The 25,833-nt window shown below is 38.3% G+C and overlaps 2 protein-coding genes across 11 annotated transcripts in view; one reads left to right on the plus strand and one right to left on the minus strand.

Moving 5' to 3' along the window:
- Nucleotides 1-25,833, plus strand: part of LOC124298662 (uncharacterized) — a 148,972-nt gene that overhangs the window by 1,040 nt on the left and 122,099 nt on the right. The window lies entirely within an intron of this gene.
- Nucleotides 209-25,598, minus strand: LOC124298657 (adenylate cyclase type 2). Of its 10 annotated transcripts, none has more exons than XM_046750955.1 (21): nt 25,358-25,598; nt 18,362-18,698; nt 11,800-11,934; nt 10,926-11,146; nt 9,632-9,788; nt 9,373-9,522; nt 8,633-8,751; nt 8,258-8,505; nt 7,714-8,069; nt 7,317-7,588; nt 6,914-7,102; nt 6,024-6,204; nt 5,448-5,531; nt 5,226-5,324; nt 4,969-5,112; nt 4,793-4,888; nt 4,585-4,708; nt 4,083-4,301; nt 3,641-3,878; nt 3,357-3,492; nt 209-2,674 (listed from the first exon to the last, which is right to left on the minus strand). In XM_046750955.1, exons 2-21 carry the CDS (start codon nt 18,476-18,478, stop codon nt 2,510-2,512), a joined length of 3,450 nt encoding a protein of 1,149 aa, XP_046606911.1. In that variant the 5' UTR covers nt 18,479-18,698; nt 25,358-25,598; the 3' UTR covers nt 209-2,509. The 10 variants fall into 10 exon arrangements, with proteins under 10 accessions (XP_046606911.1, XP_046606910.1, XP_046606914.1 ...); XM_046750954.1 differs by having other exon boundaries at nt 25,162-25,598; XM_046750958.1 differs by having other exon boundaries at nt 6,914-7,090; nt 24,458-25,598.

Raw genomic sequence — 25,833 nt, forward strand, 5'->3', positions numbered from 1 at the left:
GTCGGCATTGCCGTAGATTGAGAGTCGGTAACTAATGCTGTATTATACAGATGAATTTCGGGTTCGTTAATGGCCTAATAAAAATCCGTCTGTAATTATTTTTGCAGAATATTTAATTATTTATTATTTAATAACGAGTCGTCTGATTTTGAAATCCATTTCAAATACTAACGATCTAAGTATCATCCAAGAAATAACAACACAACAATTAGACTCTCGTCATAAATATTTTATTGAAAAGGGATGAACATGCATCGTCGCGGCACTCTCTCACACACCCATACGCACACATACAACCCAATTCATGCATCAAATTGACGTACAGAATCATCATTACAATACATGTTATTAGTACTATTTACAATTATACACAATTAATTACATGAAAAGTGTATATTTAAGTCTAATGCACGTATCCATTTAGGCGTATTATGTATACACGGCACATGCCTTACCTAGATTTTACATCTATATACACAGATATTGAAAATATAGTTTCGCGACTTACGCCTTGGATTAATTTTTCTATTTTCTACTGACTTGAAATTTATTTTCTATCTCTTTCCCTATCGACAAATAAATGATTACAGGGGTTCGTGCGAGTTCAAGCCAGGCCTGATATAGTTAAATTATTTGTCATATCAAATTCCAATACACACACACGTATAGATATACGGACGTATAATCACAACAGCTAAATCCATAAACCATCGGTAAACGCGATTTTTCATTTCTAAATTCATACGGACGATTTTTTCGGTTACTGTTCTTCCAACGCGTGAAAATTATCACAATCAGCTGCGTTACTTTGTTAATTGTTCTATAATTAGGATACTTATATACGTCGAACACATGTAAAACGATGAACTTATAACGCTACGACGATTTACACCATACTACATATACACTTATGTGTTTCATAAATACATGTACGTATAAGTATATACAGAGTTTATATTGTATAAATTATATAGGCTTGAGTTAATTTGTTATACCCTTATAGAGGTGTAATGATTTGGTCTGTCTATAATATATTATTTATGTATATGTGTCTTTTGATTTTTTGCACATTGATCTGCATTTCTACACGTCATATATAATATACATTTAATGTGGTCGTGATATAGATATACACATTGTTGAAATATATCGTCAAAGTGATAATAAAAAATATATATATATATGATATACGCTGTTAAAAATTACGGATACTACTTCTCGTGTCAAATTTCACACGCTTTGGTGCAAAATCGGTATAATTTTCTTTGATTTGTGCCCGTTATACGCATGTGTGAAAAATTTGCATCAAGCCCTGTAGACTTTATTCCGCAAACTTTCTTATTCGGGGTGAAAGTTTTGTTCGTTTTTATTAGGTCGAGTAGAATTTAGAGATGCCTGCGCATGTATTTCAAACTACACGAATATTTTTCACATTGATATACGCTAATAGTTATATATATGTATATGTATATATGCTATACGATTACCAATGATAGTAACAACGATATTATTAATAGTCGTAGTATTTTTCGAAACTGATTATGCGTCCTTGCTAGTTTATTATGTTTTTCTTTTATTTTAACTTTAGTTTCCTACTATCGAATAACACGTGATATGATGGACGTGAGAAGAAAAGATTATTATTGATCATTACGTGTCGCGAGCTTTGGTAAAATTTAAAAAAATACAATCGATCAGATGTTAGGTACCTACGTGTTGTTTGTTTTTAAATCGTGAATAATTCAACCGACAGCAGAACTGCAACGTTTTAAATCTGTTCGTTAATATTATATAATTATACCCTACAACGTATAATCTTTTCGCGGATTTAATTCAACATGGAAATCATGTATAATAATATATATGATTTATACATAATTTCCATTATGTCGTCTTTGGTCATTTTGAAAATTTGTTATTCACACACACGCATACTATTTTCTATTGCATATTATTTGGTATATATAACCATACAATATTGTACATGTATTATTTTCTCTCTTTTCGAGACAGAGGAAATATTTTTACGTTGCTGACAATTATAGATACATACATGTATATATAATGTACGTAACAATGTCCGTGTAATATAATTCATACAAGGTCTGACGATTTATATCTGACCTGAAAATCGAATCGAATATTATACACACACGCAGACACTCATGTCACATATACATATATACGTTAGGCATGTTGTATATATCTGATGCTAAAATGCATCTACACTGTGAGTCTCGGATACGAAAAATGTGAGACTGGCTTTTGCGAAAAAGCAAGCTTGATTCGCACGTGTGACGATGAATTTAATTGAGAAATTTCTTAAAATTTTTTGGAGATGTTGAATATTGCGTTTTTGTTTTTTTTTTTTTTGGTAGTTTTTGTGTACGTGCAATGTTTCAATCAAATTATCGCAGATCTTGTTTAAGGATGGCATTATTGAAATGGTAATTTTTCTACAACAACTTTTCAGTGTTCATCGCGATTTAATCAGCGCGCCTCGTTTGCTTCACAATCTTGTCTCCTGTATCGATTCCAATCTTTGAATTTGCCGACGCTCGTTCACCGCGACGAAATAAGTCGTTACCAAACCCTTTGGTTTCACGTACGTGTCTCCCCGCAATTCGCACTTGACACCCTGTTGCTCCAACAAGGCTGCAGTTTCCTTCGTTACCTGCAGACATAGGTGAGGTTAGAAATAAAATGAAATTCAAAAATTAGCTCTCAACTGAAACTTTTTGTTTTGTCAAGTTTCGAAATGGAATTACAGTTCATCGAGGTTGCAAGTTTCATCCGGATTCGAGTCGCATGATTTCATGATATTTTACTTTTCAACACTTTGAGTCATAGTGGTAATAAGTATTCTTACCGCCTATTTTATATCCGATTTTTGTATAGTTAGAGAACTTTGAAAATCGAAGAAATAATTCATTTCCGATTAAGTTACTCCCCTACACATATACATGTTTTACATAAATTATAAGTTTTTCGGATCGCTGATTACGAATCCGAAATAGTATTTTAAAAATTCAAAATGGCGGATCCAATGTGGATGACAAAAATTTTAAATTCGATCTAATCCTGACAAAAAACTCTGTCCAACGGTTTTTGCGGTCGCCGATTACGAATCTGAAATCGGATTTTGAAAATTGAGTACGGCGAATCCAATCAGAGACTCCAAAAATTTGAAATTTTAGTCGGGCACATTGGATCCGTAATTTTGAATTTTTGAAATCCGATTTCAGATTCGTAATAAACTACGCAAAAAACCATCCAACGTTATCATATTATAAAAGTTGACTCGGCGCAATAATGTGTGACTCAAAGAGTTGAAACTGCAACTTTCTAGTCTATACCTGAATTTTTCCCGGGACTCCGGTAGTGTCCATTCTCGAGGCCATGTTCACAGCATCTCCCCAGATGTCGTAAAGCGGTTTTTGCGCTCCAACCACACCGGCTGTCACTTCTCCGTGCGAAATGCCGATCCTCAGTCTAAAATATGAAACATGATAACTGCAACCTTTTGTTTTTTGTTTTTTTCTTCAAATTATTCGGCGCAGTAACGCCGCGTTGAACATTTCGAAGATCGTTCGATCGAAGTTAAGTTAAATTTGAAACACGTTTCACGTGAAAATCTTACTTGTACGGTTCGATGTTCGATATTTTCTCCCTGTTGATACCGTCGAGGACGTGCATCATTTGGGCCGCGAATCTAGTCATGACTGTTACGACGTGTTCTTGCTCGTGGTAGAGCCGATACTCTCCCGGCTTTCTTTCCCCGTCCGATTCGCCGTCCTCGTCCAGGCTTCCCGATCCTGAACTCCTTAGGGAATCCCTGTGACCTGCGTCCAGACCGCAGGCCGCCATGTACGTCGTTCCTGAACGAGAAAGGGTAAAAGAGGAGTGATTGTCGGTGAAAAAATTTATTCTATCCGTCGCAACTTGGCCAGTGATGTCAAATCCAAAATGTTCTTGAAACTATAAATAATAAAGCCCTGAAGCTCAAATTGCTCCAAGTGTTTCAAGTTTTTTTAGAAAAGAACAAAAAAAAAACTGCCCCCCTCTTAACGCGATCAACTCACCAGCCACTTTGATTTTCTCTACTCTCAGAAAACTCTGCTGGAACAGTAATTTGTCGAATTCGCAAATTATCTGGTTCAGAATAATGAGAATATTTTTTTCTGTCAGGTCCGTTTCGTCCATCGACAATTCGGTCAGCGATGCAAACATCACTGCTACCGTGTCGTACGGTTTGTGATAGAGTTGTTCCTCGTTTCTATTAGTGTTCAAGTAAAACTCGGCTGAAAGAAAGTTTTAAGTTTAAAAAAAATTTGTCTCGCACTGAAGTCGAATTAAAATGAGGCTGAAGTTAGTAACGTCAACGTAACGAAACGTCAATGAAAAAATCATCATTTTACAATTTTATGTAAAGACTTTGCAACAGTTGGATTTTAAAAATATTAGTATATATTTTATTCGTCGTGGTTCACTAAATTTTAGACATTCGTGCTTCCTCAACACTCATCGCTGCGGTAACGTTACTAAAAACTTCATCGTCGTTAATTAAACATTCTTTAAACGAACCGACGTGCTCCGGAAGGATGTTTCTCAGCAACATTTTGTTAGCATTTCGCGTGTGGAATGCCTCGTCCTGTTCTTTTGTCAGCTGCCGTTTCCACTGGTAGTCGAGTCTGTTCAGGTACTCCGCCTGAAACGTTACATCATTCGATTAAGGAAAATTTTTATATAAATTTACACGTAATAAGTATAAATTTAATTTTCAATCGCTCACCTGACGGTCGATTATGTGCAATGAAAATGTGAGGAAAACGACACTCAGAATGTGAGCCACTCTGGGTTCCAATTGCGGGTTCCACGATTCGCCCGACTGTGGAGGAATAAACAGGGTCGCGATTATTTCGTCAATAACGATGTTTTACGATTGTTTGATTTAACTCGAGTTGTCACCTGAAACAGGGCCGATCTGAATACCCAGATGTTCCAAGTGTAGAAGCCCATTATCGAGCATCCGATTATGAGCTTGAGGCAAAAGTGTATTCGTAGGAAGAGAAAGCTCATCAATATTGCCAGCGAACACGTCTGAGTCATTTGCTAAAATTTCCAAAAACATCCGTATAGTTTTGTGAATCTTACAGCTTAAGACCTGAAGCTGTGAATAAATTAATAATTATGCAATTGTGTTAAATTTTTGCACATTTTCTTACCCATTGCGGTGTGTTGCACTCTACGTCAGATGCTCCGATCGCTGTTATGCTCGAGGTGATGTTGTTCAGGGCGAGGTAATCCACGTTTTCGCATTCCACCTTTATTGAGAGAGAGAGAGAGAGAGAGAGAAAAATACAGATTGTGAGGATGCGATTCTTTCATATTTGATACGAAACTTTGTTTTTTTTTTTTTTTGGTTACAAATTATACTCATCACGTACCACCATGTCCACCATGGCACAGGCTGCCAATAGAATTGTGATCACCAGGTAGAGACAGGTTCGTAAGAGAGTGCTCCAGACAACCTGCGGTTAGCAGAGAAACTTCGAGTTGTATTCAAACATTTCGATATGTGATTCATGCATTTATTCATTCAAGGAAATTTAATTATAGGTGAAACTGTAAGTTTTAACAAAGTTCGAAAATTTTGATCGGTCGATCTTTTGATTAGTTTGATGAGTCTCGTTCAAATTTTCAGAGTCAGAACATTTTCATCTTCTACTGAAAATCATACGTACGAGTATTTCACGCTGATTACGTTACGAAGTACGTGTTGTTTTTCATCGCGGTTGTTTTACATGTGTTTATTAGGGTGGTTCATTTTTCAACATCTTTTTCTTATTTAACGTGCCGAATAGAAAGATTCGTGACAAATATTGGATATAAAAAATTGTCGCAAAACTTGGAGGAGGTAGGAAAATGTTGTGAAAAGTTAAACATTAGTAACCCTGGTATTTATATCACACAGGCACGTTACACACGATTCGTGCCTGCACATGTACAAAGCTTTCTCATACCTTGACGCTTGTCTGATACATAAATAGTAGCAGTTTATTCTCAGGCTGGGGAACGTGACCCTCCTGTTCTTCGTGAGGGTCCTTCCACCTTGTCCAAGCGTAATGGAGCCACGTGAAAGGCAATAACAAGACTAGGAATGCCATAGCTATTCCGTAAGCGATTCCCGTGCTTACGTGCCATCTGAAAGTTACAAAATATTTCTGAACTACGCGTGTTTCGAAAAGGCGAAATTCACTTGTTACTTTTTTCTCCAATACAATTAGAGTTGCAATCATGTATCCAACAATGATACATTTTACTTCGATCGATCCCAAGGTGCCAGCTAAAGGTTAATCATGCATTTTACAACTCGATTAATTTCTTGCGAGTAATATTTGAAACCACTGTCTTGTTAACAACGAATTAACAAATTGAATCGAGACGCAAGCCACGTGTTCTCTTTATGCCCATCGGATACATGTTACGCGGGGCTGTGTAAGAAGTATATATATTCGCAAGATAAACTCGCGAACAAGCGATAAACCGTGTTTTTCTTGTATTAAGTGAGATTAGATCCGAAGACCAGATTTCGACCACGGACAACAAGACTAGCGGTTCGATATCGATTGACGGACAGATTGGATTCCGTACAATAGAGGGAGATATTTTTTATTACACGTATCGTATTTGTTTTTATTTATTTTTGTTTTTTTTTAATAGTTTTCGTTGGGCATGACATCCAAACTATCAACGTTATTCACTGAGATTACATCGCGTTTGCACGTAACGTGACTCTGGTTACGTAAACGATCGTTGCAACAAAGTATGATGTAAACTATCGCGTATGCAACGGGGAACATGTGTTTTTACAACACTGCACGTTGGTTGGATTAATGTAAATTCGACTTACGCCGACTGCGTTAGACTCGGTACCAAAGTCATGAAACCCATGCAGACCAAAACCAATCCGGCACAGCTCACGTAGAATTTGAACAGCGGGTCGGATTCTCGCATGAACGGCAACTCCCAGGTCAAGTCGTGGAACGTTAGGAAAAACGGGTTCAGGTGCTCGGCTTTGAACCATTGCCTGGAAAACAGTCTTCGTGAAATCAGAGGTGATTTTTTTAATTAATCATAAAATTGCCAGGGTATAAATATACCGTTTTATAGATTTATATCAGGTTCGTCCTTATTCAGGGTGTCGAAGAATTTTTTCTCCCCCGTTGTTTTTGAATTATTTGAAGTTGTTGGGGGGATTTGTCATCACCCTAAACAAGGACTATCCCAATATACATGTACGTATGAAAACTCACTCGAATTTGCTCAGCGGCATCTGTTGTATCGCAGTTTCCATGTGAGCGTCGGCTGTCTTGAGCATTTGCTGATACTGTCGTAAATTGGTTCCCATGAAGGCGGTTCGCCTCCGAAACGTGCCGACGGTGACATCGGCGTGTCCATTAGCGACTGGCTGACTCCGGGTCTTGTTTTTCGCTGAAAATGAAATGCTGGGTCTTGCACTTGATCTCCGGGCCTTAAGGTAGACTCTGGACTCTGTCCCATCCGGTGTCAAGAGGTTCTCGCTGTTCTGCAACAAGGTTCGCTTGTCAACGATCGTTATCGCGCCTATTCGTTGTTGAATCGGAAGATTTCTTCCTCGAGATTCACTATTTATTCAGGATTCAGGATTTATAAATCGGACCGTTAACGCACCTCAAACAAATCGCGATCATGGGAAATTAGAAGAGGCGATGGCGACGGCGTAAGGAGGTACGTTTTTATCTTGTACTTGTTGAGGGTCTCGTTGTTGACGGATTCTACCGGCGTGCAATTGTACTGGCTTACGTCCAGCAGGTTCAGGGTCTGTTGGGTAACGTGAACCTTTCCCGCTCTACCAGTTTGCTCCATTTTATTCGCTATTACGACGTCGCGGGACCAGACGTCGTATTGCCATTTGTTCGCCCCGATGATACCGGATATTATCGTACCCGAGTGAACTCCGATTCTCATGTCTACGTCGAGACCTCGCAGTTCTCGCACCTTTCGGATTATCTGGATCATGTCCAGACCTGAGGAAAATACAAACATCCATTCACGTTACGGATTTTGTGCTCGTATGGGATGCGGAACAGACCGGGACGGCTCGTTTGAACATTTTTTTTTAGCCGTGACAAATAATGAAAGAAGAGAGTTGAAAAATGAAACAAATTTTTTTTTTTTTCTTTTTTTGGCGTCGTCGCTCTTCTTCTCTCCTTACCGAGGTCGACGCAGCTTTTCGCGTGATGGGCGTTCGGGTTTGGCACGCCGCTAACGCAGTAGTAACAATCTCCAAGGAACTTGATACGCAGAACGTTGTGTTTTTCCGACGCCTCGTCAAAGCTGCCGAAAAGATCGTTCAGAGTCTCGACGAGCTTTTGAACTGGCAGGGTTACCGTCAGACCGGAAAAATTTACAACGTCTGCGTACAAAATGCTCACGTTCTTGTGCGTTTCCACGTAGAGATCGCTGAAAACGTGTTTACACTTTTATTATTTATAGTCTGTACAGAACTATTATAGTTTAGTGAAATTAGACAGCCGCCGGACATTCGCATCGAAATATCCAACGATACAGCTTGTTTAATAATTTATACTTGTAGGGTGTCTTCTGTTTTATCGTGTTGTGCTCCTCCATGAACTTGAATATGTTTCTGAAGTCCTTTTTTATCTGTGCCGCAATATGCTGCGGCAATATACTCCGCGTTAGCTGTTCCTGTAAATATCGATGATCAAATTATTTTTTTTTAAACTACGCTTAATTGAGTGAAAATTGTCGATGCTGTTATCATACGAATGTAATTCCAATCTCTGTTACAACAATATTCGTCTCTTTGAAAAATTACGTTCCTTCTCGTAATTCGTCAATGTTTTATTGGACTTGTATTCCCAACCAAAAGTGACTATCGGTGAGAATATCGAACGCTCCGCGATGGGATAATAATCTGAGAAAAAAAATCAATCGTAACCAAGTTGACGAGATCATTCGTTTTTGAATAATAATAATAATGCCGAAAAGTTATTGAAATTTGTGCAACGAATCTCTAGTGAAATTTTTTCAAGTTCATATAGAATAAAGTCATTCATTTTTCTGAATATCTATGAATTTTTTGGAATTTTTGCCGATTTTGAATAATTTCGTTTTCCAAAATTTTCCTTTTTTTTTTTTTAATTACCTGTTTGGCATTATTATTATTCGAAAACGAATGATCTGATCAACTTTGTTACGATTGATTCTTTTCAGATTATTGTTCGATCGCGAAGTGTTCAATATATTCTAACCGAGACTCACTTTTGGCTGATGATATAATAAATTTTAGGTAGCGAAATAACGAACCTCTTGTTCCTTCTCGTAGTTTAGCTTCAACGTTGATTCGACGCATTTCCGCCTATCAAGGAACGACCTTCTGATTATGACCTCGTTCATGAAACGGAAATAAAGTCCCAGCCCGTTTACGCATATGAAGTAAATCGCGTCCGGTACCAACTATGGAAGCGAATTGAAAACTATGTATAATGACGATGATGATGATCTTTCTGGTTAAATTCCGAGGAATTAATTATCGCTATTCGTGACTGTATGCGTTTACAATTACCTTGCCAAGTAGATACCTCTCGTCTTTGTACGTGACCAGTGCCAGGCTGACCAGGTGACAGAGGGTGGCCGTCATGCCGAGAAGAAAAGCGTGCAGGTTTTCCGTCAAGGGTAGAAATACGTAGCAGGCCAAAAGCGTGTGGGTCGCGTATGCCGGCCTGCGATTACGATACTTTGTCGTTATATTTTTATATCGTTGGACGGCGGTAGAAGGGTATTTTGAATTTTGATTGATTTTCACGAAACCCTATGAATTTTGTTTTTTTTTTTTCTTATTCATCATTCCACGCCGCGAGCAGGTTGCGAAATATCGCAAGAGAGAATTTTCCCGCGTTGTTTCTTCCTCCGTTACCCTATTTCTTGTTTAGAATACCTACTTTTCAAAGTTTGACGTTAGGGATATTTATAGACGAGATGTTCAAGCTATTTTTACGTATGACGTTTAATATAAATATCGTTAACGATAAGTTTGCTCAAGACAAAGTATGGGCAGACCATTTTTTTTTTTTTTTCTTCAGTTTGTTGGTTCCAGCCGTACGAATGACGGAAATTCTTCAAGATCACCTTTGGCAATTATTGCGTTATGAAGTAAATTATTACCGTTAGAAAGAAATTGATTGAAAGAAATTGTGAAAATCGAAGGAACGATTCATTTCCGAGAAAGTTACCCCTCTACACACACACGCGCACACATATATATACACGTTTTACAAAAATTGTAAGTTTTTCGGGTTACTGATTACGAGTCTGAAATCGGATTTAAAAAATTGAAAATGGCGGACGAAAATTTCAAATTCCATCGAATCCGGAAAAAAAAATTCCCCCGGGGGTTTCTGGGGTCGCCGATTACGAATCTGAAATGAGATTTTGAAAATTCATTACGGCGAATCCAATCAACGACCCCGAAAACCTCTGCATAGAGTTTTTTCTACCGTATTCGATGAAGTATGAAATATTCGTCCGCCATGTTGAATTTTCAAAATCTGATTTCAGATTCTTAATCAATGATTCCGAATAAACATCTACGTAAACTTTTTCGACCGGTTTCGATAATTTGTAATTACCGTCCGCCATATTGAATTTGTGAAATTTTGTGAAACGCGAAATATGAAATATTATTTTTTCATAAAAGTTGAATCTTGGGGTTAATGCGAATTCTGTCGTCAGATGATTATCACCGTGGCGTGAGAATTCGCATCCAATACATTTTTTTTCCCATCAATCAACGAAACAACGACAAGAACAAGGCCGTAACGAAACGATCGTTTAATCATCTGTATGAGAAGAGGCCATACCTTACCGCCGGAGTGTTGTTGCCTTGGCTCGCGGCGCGGTAAAGAGGCATAGCCACGTCGCCTATCACCAGTAAAGCAACCGTCAGGCATGACAGTAGAACAGGCACGCAGGGATCCTTTGCTACGAATTTTGTCCTGCAGGATAGCGTGATCAACGGGCAGAGAAGCACCCCGATCACACTGTAAGTGATTACATCGGGTAGCGCACCTTCCAAGGTACCCTGGAACAGATGCGCACCCCGATAACAGGGTTCTTTACTTATTCATCGATTGGCCTGTTCGTTTCTTCTTACTTTATTATTTTACCATATTTTACTACATTTAGGTGAGTGTAACAACACAGGTATATCTACAACGTGAGGGGAAAATCAATAAATGAATAAAAATCAAGTCTCTGTTGAGATAGATGAATTTCGATTCTATGCATCGGATTCAATAACCGGAATCATTGTTTATTACTTCTAAAGTTTGCTTGTTTTTATGTTCATAGATAAGTCTTGAAGAGTTTCTTGGTTTATGGCTAATTTGGGGAGGTAATTTGCGTTTGGAGTTTGACACGAGAAAGTTCATGCTGACTTTTCTTTTTTCTTTTTACAATTCTAAGTTTGTTACTAATTGTTATTTTCGGATGAAAGTGATTTAAACACAAAACTCAAGTTTGCCTGGTTTTTATTTACGACAAATGTTCGAGGAAATGGGTGAATTTTTCTTAAAATCTGAAGTATCGTTACGGTTTCTACAAAAACAAACTAATTATCCAATGAAACACTTTCTCTCGTATATTAATTACGTGTAAAAAAAAAAAAGGAAATTCGACATCTAGAACCCAGACTAAAAATTCTTGTTTTTGGCATTCCTCGTTATCTTGGCTTACCATTGTGACCAGTACGGCCGAGTGTACTATGATCAGGATTCCGTGAAGTATAATGAAGAGGGACAGGTATCCATGTTGTAGTCTTCTTTGGTAGGTTAGATAGAGTTTTTCCAAATTCTTGTACTTGAATTGTTTCTGAAGACATGCAGATAAATCGTTTCAGTTATTACATCCATTTAAATTACACGCTATGATATTATAGATCATTATATATGTCACATTGTCACATATATAATAATGTCACATAATTAGGTGTTGATTGTTTGATTGAATTCGTAATGCGGTAAATCGTTATTATACAGAGGTAAATAGTACGAGCTGTTGCCCCTGATCGACGGGTATAAATTGTTAATTTGCCATGCACTTGAAATCGCGACCGGCAAACACTTGTGTAAATTCAAAACTGTTGTAAACCGGCTTGATACTGTGCTCGGTGTAACGTTTATAATTTAATTAGATCTGATTAAGCATCATCATTCTCGTAATGTTACCGCACGCATCTCGTCGTTGTATCGTGGGTGTTTAATTTAGTTGGAAAGTTGTTTTTAATCGATCCGCTAATTATCGCGTTAAAATTCATTGCCCGGATCGTTTATTATTCACCTTATTATTTACACTTTAATCTCGTGCGTACATCTGATATATACGTATCTTCTAAATTGTATCCGTAACACGATCTAACACGCAGTTGTTGAAAACAACGGTTATAAACATTCTATCATACGGACGATGAGTAGGAAATTATCGTGGAGAAAAAAATTAGTTTCGAGTCGTGTTAAAAACGAAATAACAACAATAGTAAAAGAAATTAAAATAATCCGATTAGTTACATTATTTTTTGTAATACATATATCTGTTCGAATTCAATAATTTTTTAGTACGATGTTCATACCGACCCGAAAAGGTCTCGGAATTTTTTCCAAACTTGTTTAGCCACAGGTGAAATTTGAATAAAATCGAAATATCCATTCCAAAAATGCCATTTTTGAAAATCTGAAATAATTCATATATGTTCTATGATTTGAAATGTGATTTTCAAGCATCACGCGATAATGGGATCTCAATATTTACTCTTTCCTTTTTTTTTTCTCCTCTTTATTCCCCGATGTAAATCGATCACTGAATCACGAAAACAATGTGATTCCACAACCTGTTTAGATCGAGGCATGTTAAAAATTAAAAAGCAATGCAAGAATTCCGACATGGAAGAGCTGAAAACTCTCGAAAAAAAAAAAAATAGTAAACATTGATGTCACAAATAACACGTTTTGAATCGTCGAAACAGTGTGAATTTTTAAAGATTTTCAAAATTGCAGTTATCGGAACTAGTTTTGCGATTTTGTCTAAATTTTACCAGCGGTTGGTAAAAATCTAAAGAAATTCCCAAGATCATTATCGGTTGGTAAGAACATAATACTTAAAAAATGATCAGAATCGAAGAGGGTGAGGTACAATGGGCTGCTAATTTCATACGGAATGCCCTATATATGTACACCTATAAATATCGAGTCGCGGGGATTCTAAATAAAGGTGAAAAAATAAACAACGTGAAAAAAACCGTACGATCGTATACAACGAATATATTTTTGTGAGACGCGCTTTTCGAATGATATAACGCATACGTATTTACAATATATATATATATATGGTATTTTCAAAAGATTTTACGACCTTACTTTGTATATACGTGCGTACCTATACAATGAGCCTATAGTTATCAACTCGAAGCCACATTGAATTATAATCGTCTGAGAAGCGAATAAAATTTTTACGCTCGTGAGCCCAGATTTTATTGATTTATATAGTCTGAATATCTTCCCTCATTCGTATTTTTTTCTAGACTTACGATGTAACCAAAATTGATGTAACGATTAACGTCAATATAACCGTTCCTTCATTTTTATAAATCAAATTCTCGCGTAGAAACGGAACGACGTCGATTTGGAGAAGTTGGTAAAAATTCTCGGATAACTCTTTGACTAATAAATTTCAAGGCAAATTTAGTTGTCTTCAGAGAAATGTAGTTTTGAATACGAAGAAGAGAAAAAAAAAACAAAAAATAATTCATAAAAAAACAAAATATCCGAAAAATGAATCTCATTCTAGGTAGTAAAAATATTATAACTCGATTAATTTTCAATACTATTAGCTGAAAATTGACTGTGTAACTTTCAAGACACAGATCTTCAATCCGGATTGAATTCGAACCGAATACAAGGCTAATAGTCTGAACGATGTAGGTTTTAGTAACTTACCGGAACTGGGAAATTGTCATGGGGGAAATATTTGTTTTTCGAAAAAAAAAAAATTGTGGCAAACCCGATTAAACAGCGACGAAGAAATTGTTCTGCAATGTGAAACGCATTCAGATATCAATCGACCGACTATAATAATACATCCATTCACAACTAGACGGCTAGCAGCTTGTCAATTAGCTCTGGTTTAGTGTTAATTATAGTTTGTTGTTATTAACGTTGTTAAATTCTTTTATTTGTATACCCGTGAGCTAGACAAAATGCCGTGTATAATGTGCGCGTCGCAAGTATATTATTTTTCTCAAATTTAATAGGTCGTATCTTTTAAAGTATACCAAACGTTACAGCCATCGTTATTAATCGACAAAAAATTTAAAAACCGTTTCAAATGAATGCAAGTCGATAAGTTAATAATAATAATATTAACAATAATAATAATAATAAGCCTATTTTAATCAACAGACTTTTTCCTCCTCGACATTATCTCCGGTTAATTAATTAATTAATTAATTAATTCGTTCGTTGTCTCGTTCGTTTTTGCTAAATGAAAATCGTACCGCTCAGAGATGATCAACATCCTGTAAAATATATCCTTATACTACCACCGATATTCTGTAATCACCGTCTTATCGCTGGCTGTTGCCGGCTCTGAAACAATGCCAGTTATAGCCGATTGTTTTTCTTTGTATTATCTCATTATAGGATCGGTAGGAAAAGATCTTTTATCGCGATTAAATAAGAATGAATTTTTAGTCTGTCGAAAAAACAAGCTCCTTATAGAAAGTACTATCGATCTTGGGAAGAAAATAAATTACACTTGAAATTTTTGTTAATTCCATTTACATATTGTTTAATACTAAAACCTTTTTTCGTTTTTTTTTTCTTATAGAAAATCGCAGGCTGTTTGTAAATTGATAGTCAAACGGTAAGATTAGTTACTGGGTAATATTAATTAAAGGTATTAGTGTTGGTTGATGTGTAAAAAAGATATTCAATATTCAGCGGAATATTTCTTGAAAAGTTACTGGAAAAAATCCTATCTTTAGTCTGGAATACCTGGAAAATAGTCGGGGAATTTCAGATTCCAAAAAGCGTAGGAACCCTAAATTTGAGGGGTTTATCTCGTTTTCGAAATTTTGCGATATTCCGGATCCCCCGTTAACGATGTACGAATTATTTACGGCGCGACTAGAATAAGTTGTATTATTTCGTACCTTAGAGCTTAGATGAGAAGCTTGAACGGATCTTGACGAATGACGTTAGAGAGAGTTTCATTTCAATGAAGAAGTTCCTATACGTACGAATCGTATAACTTTATAGACTGTGTAACGTATTCATCCCTTGCACTGATCATATAAATAGAAAAGTTAATCGGTGTTCGTTTATAGTGCGAAAAACAAAAGGTAGAAAAAAGTCCGCAGTCTGGGTCCCGAAATGTCAGACGTCCCGATATCGCTTATAGAGTACCTATAATATTGATTGGAGGCATGAGGCAGGCAGCCCGGTGCAGGGATTGAGCCTTGAACTCTTGGCCTTGTCAAAACCTCGATATTCTATATTTAGAACAATTCGATTTATACCTTGTGATGTTAGTCCCGATTTGGTTTCTCGGTAGGTTGGAGGAATACGTTAAATCAGTCGAAGCCCGAAGCACAACTGTCTCTCTAATTCCAGCCGTATCGTGGTTATCCATCAACACACAACAACGTGTTTCCCAGCAGTAACGGCACACGCATCACATCCTCTCTCTAATTGTCACGTTCACAAACAACGACAACAAAAACAACCGATGAACTACTTGGCACCTGTTATTACGATGGACTTCGAAACGATTTATTGGTACACGGGTACAAGACGATGCGATTTCCGATCGTTCACTTGGTATCAACGCACACTACACCGCACCAACAATAAAGAAGAAGAAGAAGAAGAAGAAGGAGAAAAAGTCAAAGTAGAAGCATAATCGTTTCTACTATATCCAATGTGCTCGTTGATCCGCGGTATAATGACTATTCGGTAATCGCAATCTCGTGCAGCAACGTGGTCGTGATGTAATGGTGTTCTCATGCTTCGGGAAGCTTTAATATATCCATTCAGTGGGTGCCTGTATTCGCAGCTAGTCCGAGAGACGATGACGGGTTTAATGCTTGCAGATGCCGCGGTCTCTGGGATGGGAGGCTTTGCCCGGGGAAACGGCTGCTGTCCGGGAGAAGGAAAGGTAGAAAAGAAAAATGAGGAAATCGGATGTGAAAAAGAGCGTGGTTCGCGGTCTATAAAGGTCTATAGGTCAGCGTAACCGCGCGCGCGGCACAATCAACCACGGCTTATAGACGGACCTGCACACGCGCCGACCGTCTGCCGGAGAAGAGGATTCTTGTCACTGACTGAGAGAATCCGGGGATAACACCGCGGATGACCAGGAGAGCAACAGTGGCGGCTTAAACCAGCTGCCTGTCTGTCTTGGATCTCTGGTTTAGCTAACCATGAGCGACACGCACGCGCCGGGAGCTTCCAAATTGCTTCTGGAACCGAGCTTGGTGTACCAATGGGGTGGGTGGGTGGATGGATGGGTAGAGAAACAACTGGATGCCAATATCGTTGCTACTAACGAGATTTCAACGTACGGTAAACCTTGGGGTAGGTCAGAGACCACGGCAGTAAAGGTGCTGCTGGTGGTTGTGATTCTGGTCGTGATGGTGGTGGTGGCTGGTGGTGGTGGTGGTGGCTAGGATGTCAAGAACGTGTGCGCGTTTCCTCCGACCGGTATATTGATCCACACTTTATTTACTTCGGTTATGGGCGGGCAGGTGCTTTCAGGTATTATATACGTATAACCTATCCATGTATAAAAGTATTTTTTTTTTGTTAAGCACTCTAATGTATACGTATGTATAGGTCCAGTATATTGTCCTTTTAACCGCTCACGTAACGCCTGCAGATCTCATGAATATGATGACTTTTTATTACATACATATAGTGATTCGATAATGAAGGTGACTTGCAGACGCGCGATTCAATGACCCTGCTTATAGACGCGATTATTATATATCTATAGTACATTACTTTTAACCGTCGACACGTGACAGAATCGTTCGTCCGTTAGGTTCGATCTGTTGGTTGCATTGGATTTAGGAAATATCGGCCACACTGTTCAATAACGATCGTTATATCGTTAAGTTGGTGTCATTGTTGTGGGAAAAAGATCTAGCCCGCGGTCAACAGGGTATAAAGTATAGTTCGAATTGTTTTGCATATTTTGCAGCTTTTTGTGTTAATTTGAGAGCGGTTGATGACAGTGGTCTTGTTTAATTTTAGAATGAAATTAAGCATTAGAAATTAGTTGAATGAAAGAAAATATGTTTTCCTCAGTTTAACAGCTCTTCGTAGTAAATTGAGGGGGGGGGGGGAGCAGAGAAGTGTAAAAATGATTATGGCGATGCGACAAGCCTGATAAGAAAGACATCAATGGTATAAGATAAGAAATATCGATTCTGGCAAATTTGCTGCGTCAATTATTTGACCAAGCCGTGACACAGACATCCGATCAACCGAATTGCTGAACGGCGCCGAGCGATGATTACAGCTTTTGATGTCATCCATGGAGAGTCGCGACATAGTGCAGGACTTGCAAGGTGTGCGGAGGTTGGAGAAGCAACCACCAAATCCAACGCCAACGTGAGGAAAGTTCACAGAATTGATTTACTATTGATTAGCTTGCGACCCTGATCATCGACGGTAGAAAATGCGACTCGCGTGTTTTTCTTTCTTTCCGAATGATCGATCAGACCCGGATTTTTCGCCGAGAACTTCTTTCCACGCTTTCCTGAGGGTCCCGAGTGTCCTGCGAAGTCCTGCAGGTACCTGCCTTGGATGGTTCCGCATCCTGATGTACTCCATCGAGCGATTAATGGACATCGGTTGTTACGATCTAAGGTAACTCGATGGAAGGAAGAAAGAAAGAAAGAAAGAAAGAAAACATAACCAGTCGTTTTTCTACCATTGTGATATCGATGTTGCAAGCTTGTCGGATTGATTCACCATTGATGCAATCTTATTGGGCTTTAATGTGGTTCGTCAAATTCTCCTTGCTGGTCGCGCGCTGTTTGTTACCCATGCTCTCAATCACGAAACTAAAATTCACCACCAAATCCAAGGCAGTTGACATTTGCACATCTTGGCCGAGGATCAATCGGATCTAAGAGGTCTATTCTCACCGTATGAAGTGTGACAATGATACGATGTGTGTGCACATATATAATTACGAGTATGACGAGTCCACAGGAAATTCGAGGTGCCGCATCACTTACCCTCAGGCTTGTCCATGTCCAGTCATCGAGGTTGTTCGCCGAGACGATGCGAGCCGCGTCGACTTTGAGGGATGTTAACGAGGTCCTGGCGACCAGCTCCATGCTACTCTGGTCCATGATGCGCGGATTCACTATATTCCACTGTCTACCAACCACTGTTTCGACAATTGGACTGTTCTTTCCACTTAATTTCAAACTATAATTCTATGGAATATATCTCAGGTATTTTTTGCCCCTATCGATACCGGGCGATGTACAAGACGGACGGAGAAAATCGCCATCGAACCCATGACGCAGACTCCTCTTCTATATCGGAGATCAAAATGGATTCCGTGATCTGAGAACAAGGTTATAACACCATCAGGTTTGCATGAATATTAAAATTTGTGTGATTTAGAGTTTGATCATAGCTCAAGAGCTCACTTTCACTCCGTACCGTGGAGAACCATATTAGCACATCGTTCTTTGGTTACGAAGAAAAATTTTAAATAAATTTAAGGACTGTACAGCAATAAGTACCATAAGTTTTTCCTGGCGCTATACACATACGCATGGTATACTACCGTTCAACGAATTTTTAACGTAATTGTTGTCGATTATAATAACCGATGGCGAGCGGAAACAATAAAGACGTTCTGATCACCAGCGTGGTGACGCATTTGCGCCGATTTGCACGTGGGCTTCGATTTCTGTCTGTGTAAATATCCTCCTTCGCTATATCATTATGGCATATAATCACTTCGTTGACGCGTTTTGAATGGCAAGTGCAGTTGGAAAGAGAGAGAAAGAGAGAAAGAGAGAGAGAGAGAGAGAGAGGAAGGGAGAGAAGAGAATAGTCTGGGAGCTTTGCGTTGTGTAGTTATATTCTTTCTGTGTGCAGCATGTTTGTGCATGCTGAGGTACCAATACAAAGTGACGCTACCAGCCAAAGATAATTACCGTACCAAACGTACCCACGTGAGAATGATATTAACACTCGCATTTGACTGTTTCTGAAATATTCGATATGTATACATATATATACCTGAGAAAAAATATTGTTTCGTTTGTGTTTTTTCCTCGCTATACGATTGTCCCAAACGCGCTTGAGAAGATTTGTTTTTGTCTATCGATTGTGTTTGACAGAATTATTTTCCTCTCGTCGTTGACTCAGAATTTTTATTATCGTATCGTCTGTTCCAATGGGATTGAAAATTTGTGATTTTTGCTCAGCACGTCGTTATGACTATTTCGATGGTAAGGAGGTTAATTGAGAATTGAAGAAAAATATTGAGGACATAAAAAACGAACGGAACGAGAATTTTTTTCGTCAAGAATGCGAATACCTGAATAAATGCACGCGAAACGCGTTTTTATATACACACGGTAATGTGTCTCGATTTATGCGTATCACACCTTAGCTCTGTTCAAGGAAAACAGGTTTTACGCGAGATTAGCCACTTGTTTATATAGGTATACTTAATTACGGTGTGCATGTACATACTATACGTGTGTACGTGGATGCTGCTGTTTTTGCCGAAATTAACCGGGAAGGTAAAGTTATTTTTGATTCTGGACATCGTTTCAATTTATCTTTTCACATTTCATTATTACGCCTTACAAACGTCGAGTCACCATTATACCGAAGTTCTTAAATATATAATATACGTGACGATGATTTAATAACTGATAAACCAATTTCATTTTCCATCCTTGCTTTACGTAAAATTTTGTATGTTTGATATTGAAAAGTAAGCATATGTGCAGCGAGTGAAATTAGAGTTGGATACAACAAAACAGTGGGATATGTGTAATCTCATGGAATGACTTATAACTACATACGCACACACACACACATATGTATACACACACACGACACTCATATCGCAAATCATTGGATTATATAATGGAATTGAGTCATATCCGTCGTTTCGTTTTTTGTTCACCTTTTCTTTTTTTTTTTTTATTTCTGCTAACTTTTTCGAACAAACTCTTGTAACACATTTAAAAAATTTCTGATCTATAATTAAGGACACGCGAGCGGGGAGGGTAATTTTCTTACTACACCGCAACCACTGCGTGTTTCAACACTCCAAATCGTCTGCGAGAAATATATTGGAGAACTTTCCACTCCACTCCAACTATCCAGAGTTCCGTAGACCGTATACTAACGATAGGTGTACTGCTGGTGTAATAACAGATGAACAAAAATACTTTTATGCAACGTGAGCATGTTTTGCCCGTTTTTTCATGCCTGTTTTCCGTACAAAAAGTTCCCGCTTCTATGACGGTAGAGTTAGTCTGCGAATGCGCATGCGCGGAATACTGAAAATGCCACTCTCAAGTCCTAGGAGTGTCGAAAGTGGTACTTTCTGCACTCCGCGCATGCGCTGTTGCAGACAAATCTGACGTTACGCGACCCTAACCTCAATTTCGTGCTTCTCGAAAAAACGCCCGACATAATCTTGTTACGTAACGAATCGCGCGCAACAATGAGGCAACGTTCTTTCCGCCTCGCGTATTTTCAATATATTCGTCTTCGTCTCACCTACGACTCATATTGCAAACTTAAGCTCGGCCCGAAACGACCGAGCTTGCCTCTTTCTTACACAACGTACTATTATTACCGCGTTGTTTTTCTTTCTCTCGTACCGTATCGCGGGCGTATTTTTTTTTTTAAGTTTATATGGAAACCGTCATGCAGTAGGCATACCTAAACGTGATTAATTATTATTATCCTCCGAAGAAGCCAGCAAAAAGTTTTATAATTTTTTTTTTTTTTTTTTCCTCGTCGTCCCTCTTCGTTCGCGTAATTTGCCGCGGCCTAAATACCGTCTAATACGACGAAATTCAATTGCCAGACGCCCTCGACAAACGATTGTGGATTTTTAGACATATGCGCGGGGCGTGTTATTGCAAATCTGTTATAGGTAATACCTACGATATTACACATATTTTAGCGAATCTGCATTTTTTGCACTCGATGCTATACAATCGTCTTGTATTTAGTTCCGTATGTTTCTTTTTTTTTTTTTTACTTCTATCGACCAATGGAACGAAAATGGACGAGTTATGTCACTTTTAAAAATGTAAACGAATCACTTCTGCAATCATCGTTAATGTTTCCGTGCATGTATTATAGAATCGACGCGTAGGCATTTGATTTGAAATCTGTTCAACCTTCGAGAACGGAATAAATTATACACCTTATAGGCATATATGCAACTTTTTCTTTATTTTACTTATTTTTTTTTTATTGGGTATAATCGTTGCACGTTATACAGGGTCATAGATTACACAGACCGTGTTTGAATCGAGTACCTCGTACGTCGGATGTGGTTTATTATAATGCGGGTGACGACGATTACGATTATTGGGATTGAACGCGGTATTCGTCGGTCCGTGCGATTTGGTTGGTCTACTCGTGTTGCGGGTGATTATATTGTTCAGGTGATATTGTGCACACCGATCGGTATATAGGTAATTAAAAAAGTTAATGAGATGGATCTAGATAGATGTGTGAAAACAGATAAGCAGATTATAACGGATAGATAGATTGATATAGACAGGTTTTTATCGCTCGGTTGCCTCGTTTACCGTTGAACAAAGAAATGTAATCATTAAATATATACTTGAATTCACTGTCATACTGATTTTGGACGGTGAACCTCGCGGCTATACGATTGTTAATTAATTTTCTTACTTGTCAAGTGAGGTGCACGGATTTTTTATTTATTTTATTTTTTTTCTTTTTTCTCTCTTTTACTTAGAAACTCACCGTTGGCGTTTATATCGCAACAATTTTTTTTGAACGACAAGGATGAGCTCAATGTCAATTCCTTTGATTCCGGTAATTAATTACAAAACTGTAATGCGCTCGGCGTCCCTATTACGTATACTTATGTACCCAACTACCTATTCATATTACAAAGGCGTGACAATCGTTCCCCTTGCACAGAAATGACTCACGCGTCATTCGTCCGTGTGATTCAGACTCGCATCGTTCTTATGTACGTATTATGCATTTGATATCTGTACGTATACTGAAAAATGTAAAATTAGAGAGTTGACGGAATTGGCGTTCAAGTCAAATTTCAATCGCATCGAGTGTTTCAAGGACCGCATCATTTTTATTCATTTTCTGCCTCTTTTTTTTGTCGCTTGTTATTTATTTTTATTATTTTGTTTTTTTTTCTCTCCTCCTCTCTTTTTCCCTCTCGTCGAAATTTGACCCTGACCATACATATATACGTGTGTATTTCATTTGGTAAGAAGGAGGACTATGACCGGTATCTACGAGTCATGAACGCAACATTCGTTAGGCCTCTGTCAGGTTAAAATATTCGTGAAGCGGTGCGGGACACATTTTGAATACGAATATATCACTTGTATTTGTGCAATAATGATGATGATGATGATGATGATAAAATCGGTACAGGTGTAATAAAAACGTAGCCGTGAAACTGCAGCTGCACGAATGAAATCCCTTTTCTTTTTCGTTCTCCGTTATTATTATTATTATCATCATTATCATCATCATCATCGTTGTTGTTATTATTATTACTATTGTTATCGTTAATTTTTTTTTTCCTCCTATTAAATTCATTTCCTTTTTCCGTTCATCGATTATCACCTGCGGAAGTTCCCCTTTCGTAAAAGGATCGGCGAGCATCGATTCCGTTTCCGTTACAAATCAAACGATCATTTATCGTTAGCTTTAGGCGTTCGGTATCCCGTATATCAATCATCCGTGAAAGGAGGCGTAAGTATATGCTTATATAGCGCATCTTACCGATATATACATATATATATATATATATGTGTGTGTAAGCCGGACGAAGTGAATTATTATTATAAACTAGAACGTACAGGTGTATGTATACATATATATGCGGGATATATTTAACGTAATTGTGCTATGTCAGGCAGGAGCGAAGGCGGCTGTTTAAAAGTCTGCGATCGAGACTTGAATGAGACGCCGGAAATTTATCGTTTTAAATAGAAAATAGTGGGCGGAGTGTGTATATGAATGAATGACCGAATGAATTGCTTTAAGTGTTTAGCTTTGATCTTACGTTCCGATATTTCGCTTTTATAATCGTTGAACCTCGCGCATAACGCGGATATTCGAAATTTCTGCTGACACAATCGTTCGGACCGGTAATCGGTATAACCTATACTTTATTATATACTTATATACATCGTATGTATAGCTCCTGCTAGTCGATTACATGTATTTCTACACACAGCGTACTTCAACTTCGCTCTCGATATACACGCCATTGGTTTCTAATCTCGGACGGTATCATTTGAAAACAAAAGTAAAAAAAAAAAAAAAAAAGTTTCTTTCTTCTATTTTTGTCTTCTGTTTTAATAACTTTTTTATCGATAAAATTTTAATCCTCCGTAATGATTTCCTTCTCGTACACGCGATGTGTGTATATACTGCAATAATGTGATATACCTAACCCACAGACAGCGACGATTTATACTTGAAACACAGGAGTAAATTTACAAGCGTTGAAATTCTGTGTTGTTGAATTTGGCTGTAAGATAGCAAACAAAAAAAAAAAAAAAAAAAAATTTCTTTCTTCTTTCTTATTACGATATATGTATAACGAATTTTTCATTTTTTTCACGTATATCGATTACGACGAAATGGATCGTTGAGAAATATCTCGCATATCTTCGATTCACCGATCAATAGTTACAGATCACCAAATTTTTGCATGTGTAAGCATAAACGCAGTTACTTTTATATATTTACAGTGTAGCTCGAAACCCAGATTAGTAATTAGTTATTCAGATTGAAATATATCTGAGACACTAGGTGGCGATTAATCAGCTATTGCAGAAACGATGTAGAACGATACAATACGTAATCCGTAAGACCGGAAGCTGGGAGCTTAGAGATAAAGTATGCAAGACCCTCGACATTGTACCGTGCCTTCGAGCACATAACGCTCAGGTTGGATAATTTATACATCGTGGATATACAATCGCGTTGGACTTAACGTTCCTAATTACTCTGTACATATATGTATATCGCACAAGAAATAAGCCGGAAATATACCAAAGCCGCACAGTGTATAATTATTGAAGATATCGTATACGAACCTGCAGGGATTGGCGGTGAGGAAGAACGCTTTAACTTCCGTGAGAAAAATAAAAAACAATAAATACCGGTCGTCCGTGATAAAGACTGGCAAAGCTCGGTTAAGAATTCGAATAATAATAATTGACCGTGCCAACGTGGCGACGACTTTGCGCCTGTGTGTTTGTGTGTGACTAGAAATTTAACCTTCCTACACGGTAGGTTGATTGGTAGGTGGTAGGATATCGGACGAAATGTTTGCCCAAATGGTAATTATCACTGACTAAGCTCCCATACTCGACTAACGAAACAGCTTTGTAATCGTTCCTTACGATCCCTCTCGAACCTCCTTTGGTGTCTGCACGATTCTAGTCGACGCGTACACCGTTGTGTGTATATAGGTATTTATTACGCTATGCAAATCGCTCCTGGCAGTGTGAAACTCATCGTCCGTTTTAACCGTTTCTCAGAAAACACGAAATATCGTTGAATATAACTAAGGTATGCCCTGACTTGTCGTTACGTTCACGGGTGCTTGGACAGTTCACAAGTTTTTTCCAACTTTACTAAGTCGGTGCGTTGTAAGAAACGATACGAAATGTGAATTATGTGAACGTTGACAGGTAAGCACAGGCAAAGAATGAAACGGAGACACACGTTACGAATGCACGCCAAGCACTCCGGCTATAGTTGTTGGTAGGTACAACCAATGTTGCAGTATTCGAACCTTTGAGTCATAAACAACAGCATAGTTTCACCGAAACGTTATTATTGTCCATGCGTGCAGCAACAACCGTTTACTCAATATCTACACCTTGTTGAACTGTTTTTGTTTCCAGTCACGGTGCTCATTGTTGCTTCGCCTTGACTATAATCTTTGTAATTTTCTTTACGCTTGTACACGGTGAAGGTACCACACACACCTTACACGCTGCTCTTGCATGTGTGACTCGACTCATCACGACCGTCGTCATAATCCACTTTTACGCATATTTCACATACTGCAGTACTGGGACAGTTCTCTTTTCTGTATCCCAAATATACTGTTGGTTCTTGGTGACCGTAGGCCGGTTCACGATTAGGTTTCAGGAATCAAGTGACCGTTGGGTTTCACCTTGTGGTTTGTTGTATCAAGTATATGCACACCTAGTACTGCACACCGTCCTCCCCCACCCCCCCTCCCACCCCCGCCCCCTTGGAACGATTGGAATCGCGGTTTTTTTTTTCCTTAGTTCTTGATATCCTGCAGTCTGCCCTTGCACTAGTCGAGTAACCGATTCCCGATTCCAACTCACTGACTGACCGACTACTTGTACCGTCGATGTTCGGGTTCGTCGTTTTAAAACCGGCGCGTTAATCCAACGATCGGATCGAACCAACGGAGAGAACCGAATCGGCC

Source organism: Neodiprion virginianus, chromosome 2 (assembly GCF_021901495.1).
Source record: "Neodiprion virginianus isolate iyNeoVirg1 chromosome 2, iyNeoVirg1.1, whole genome shotgun sequence".
NCBI lineage: Eukaryota > Metazoa > Arthropoda > Insecta > Hymenoptera > Diprionidae > Neodiprion > Neodiprion virginianus.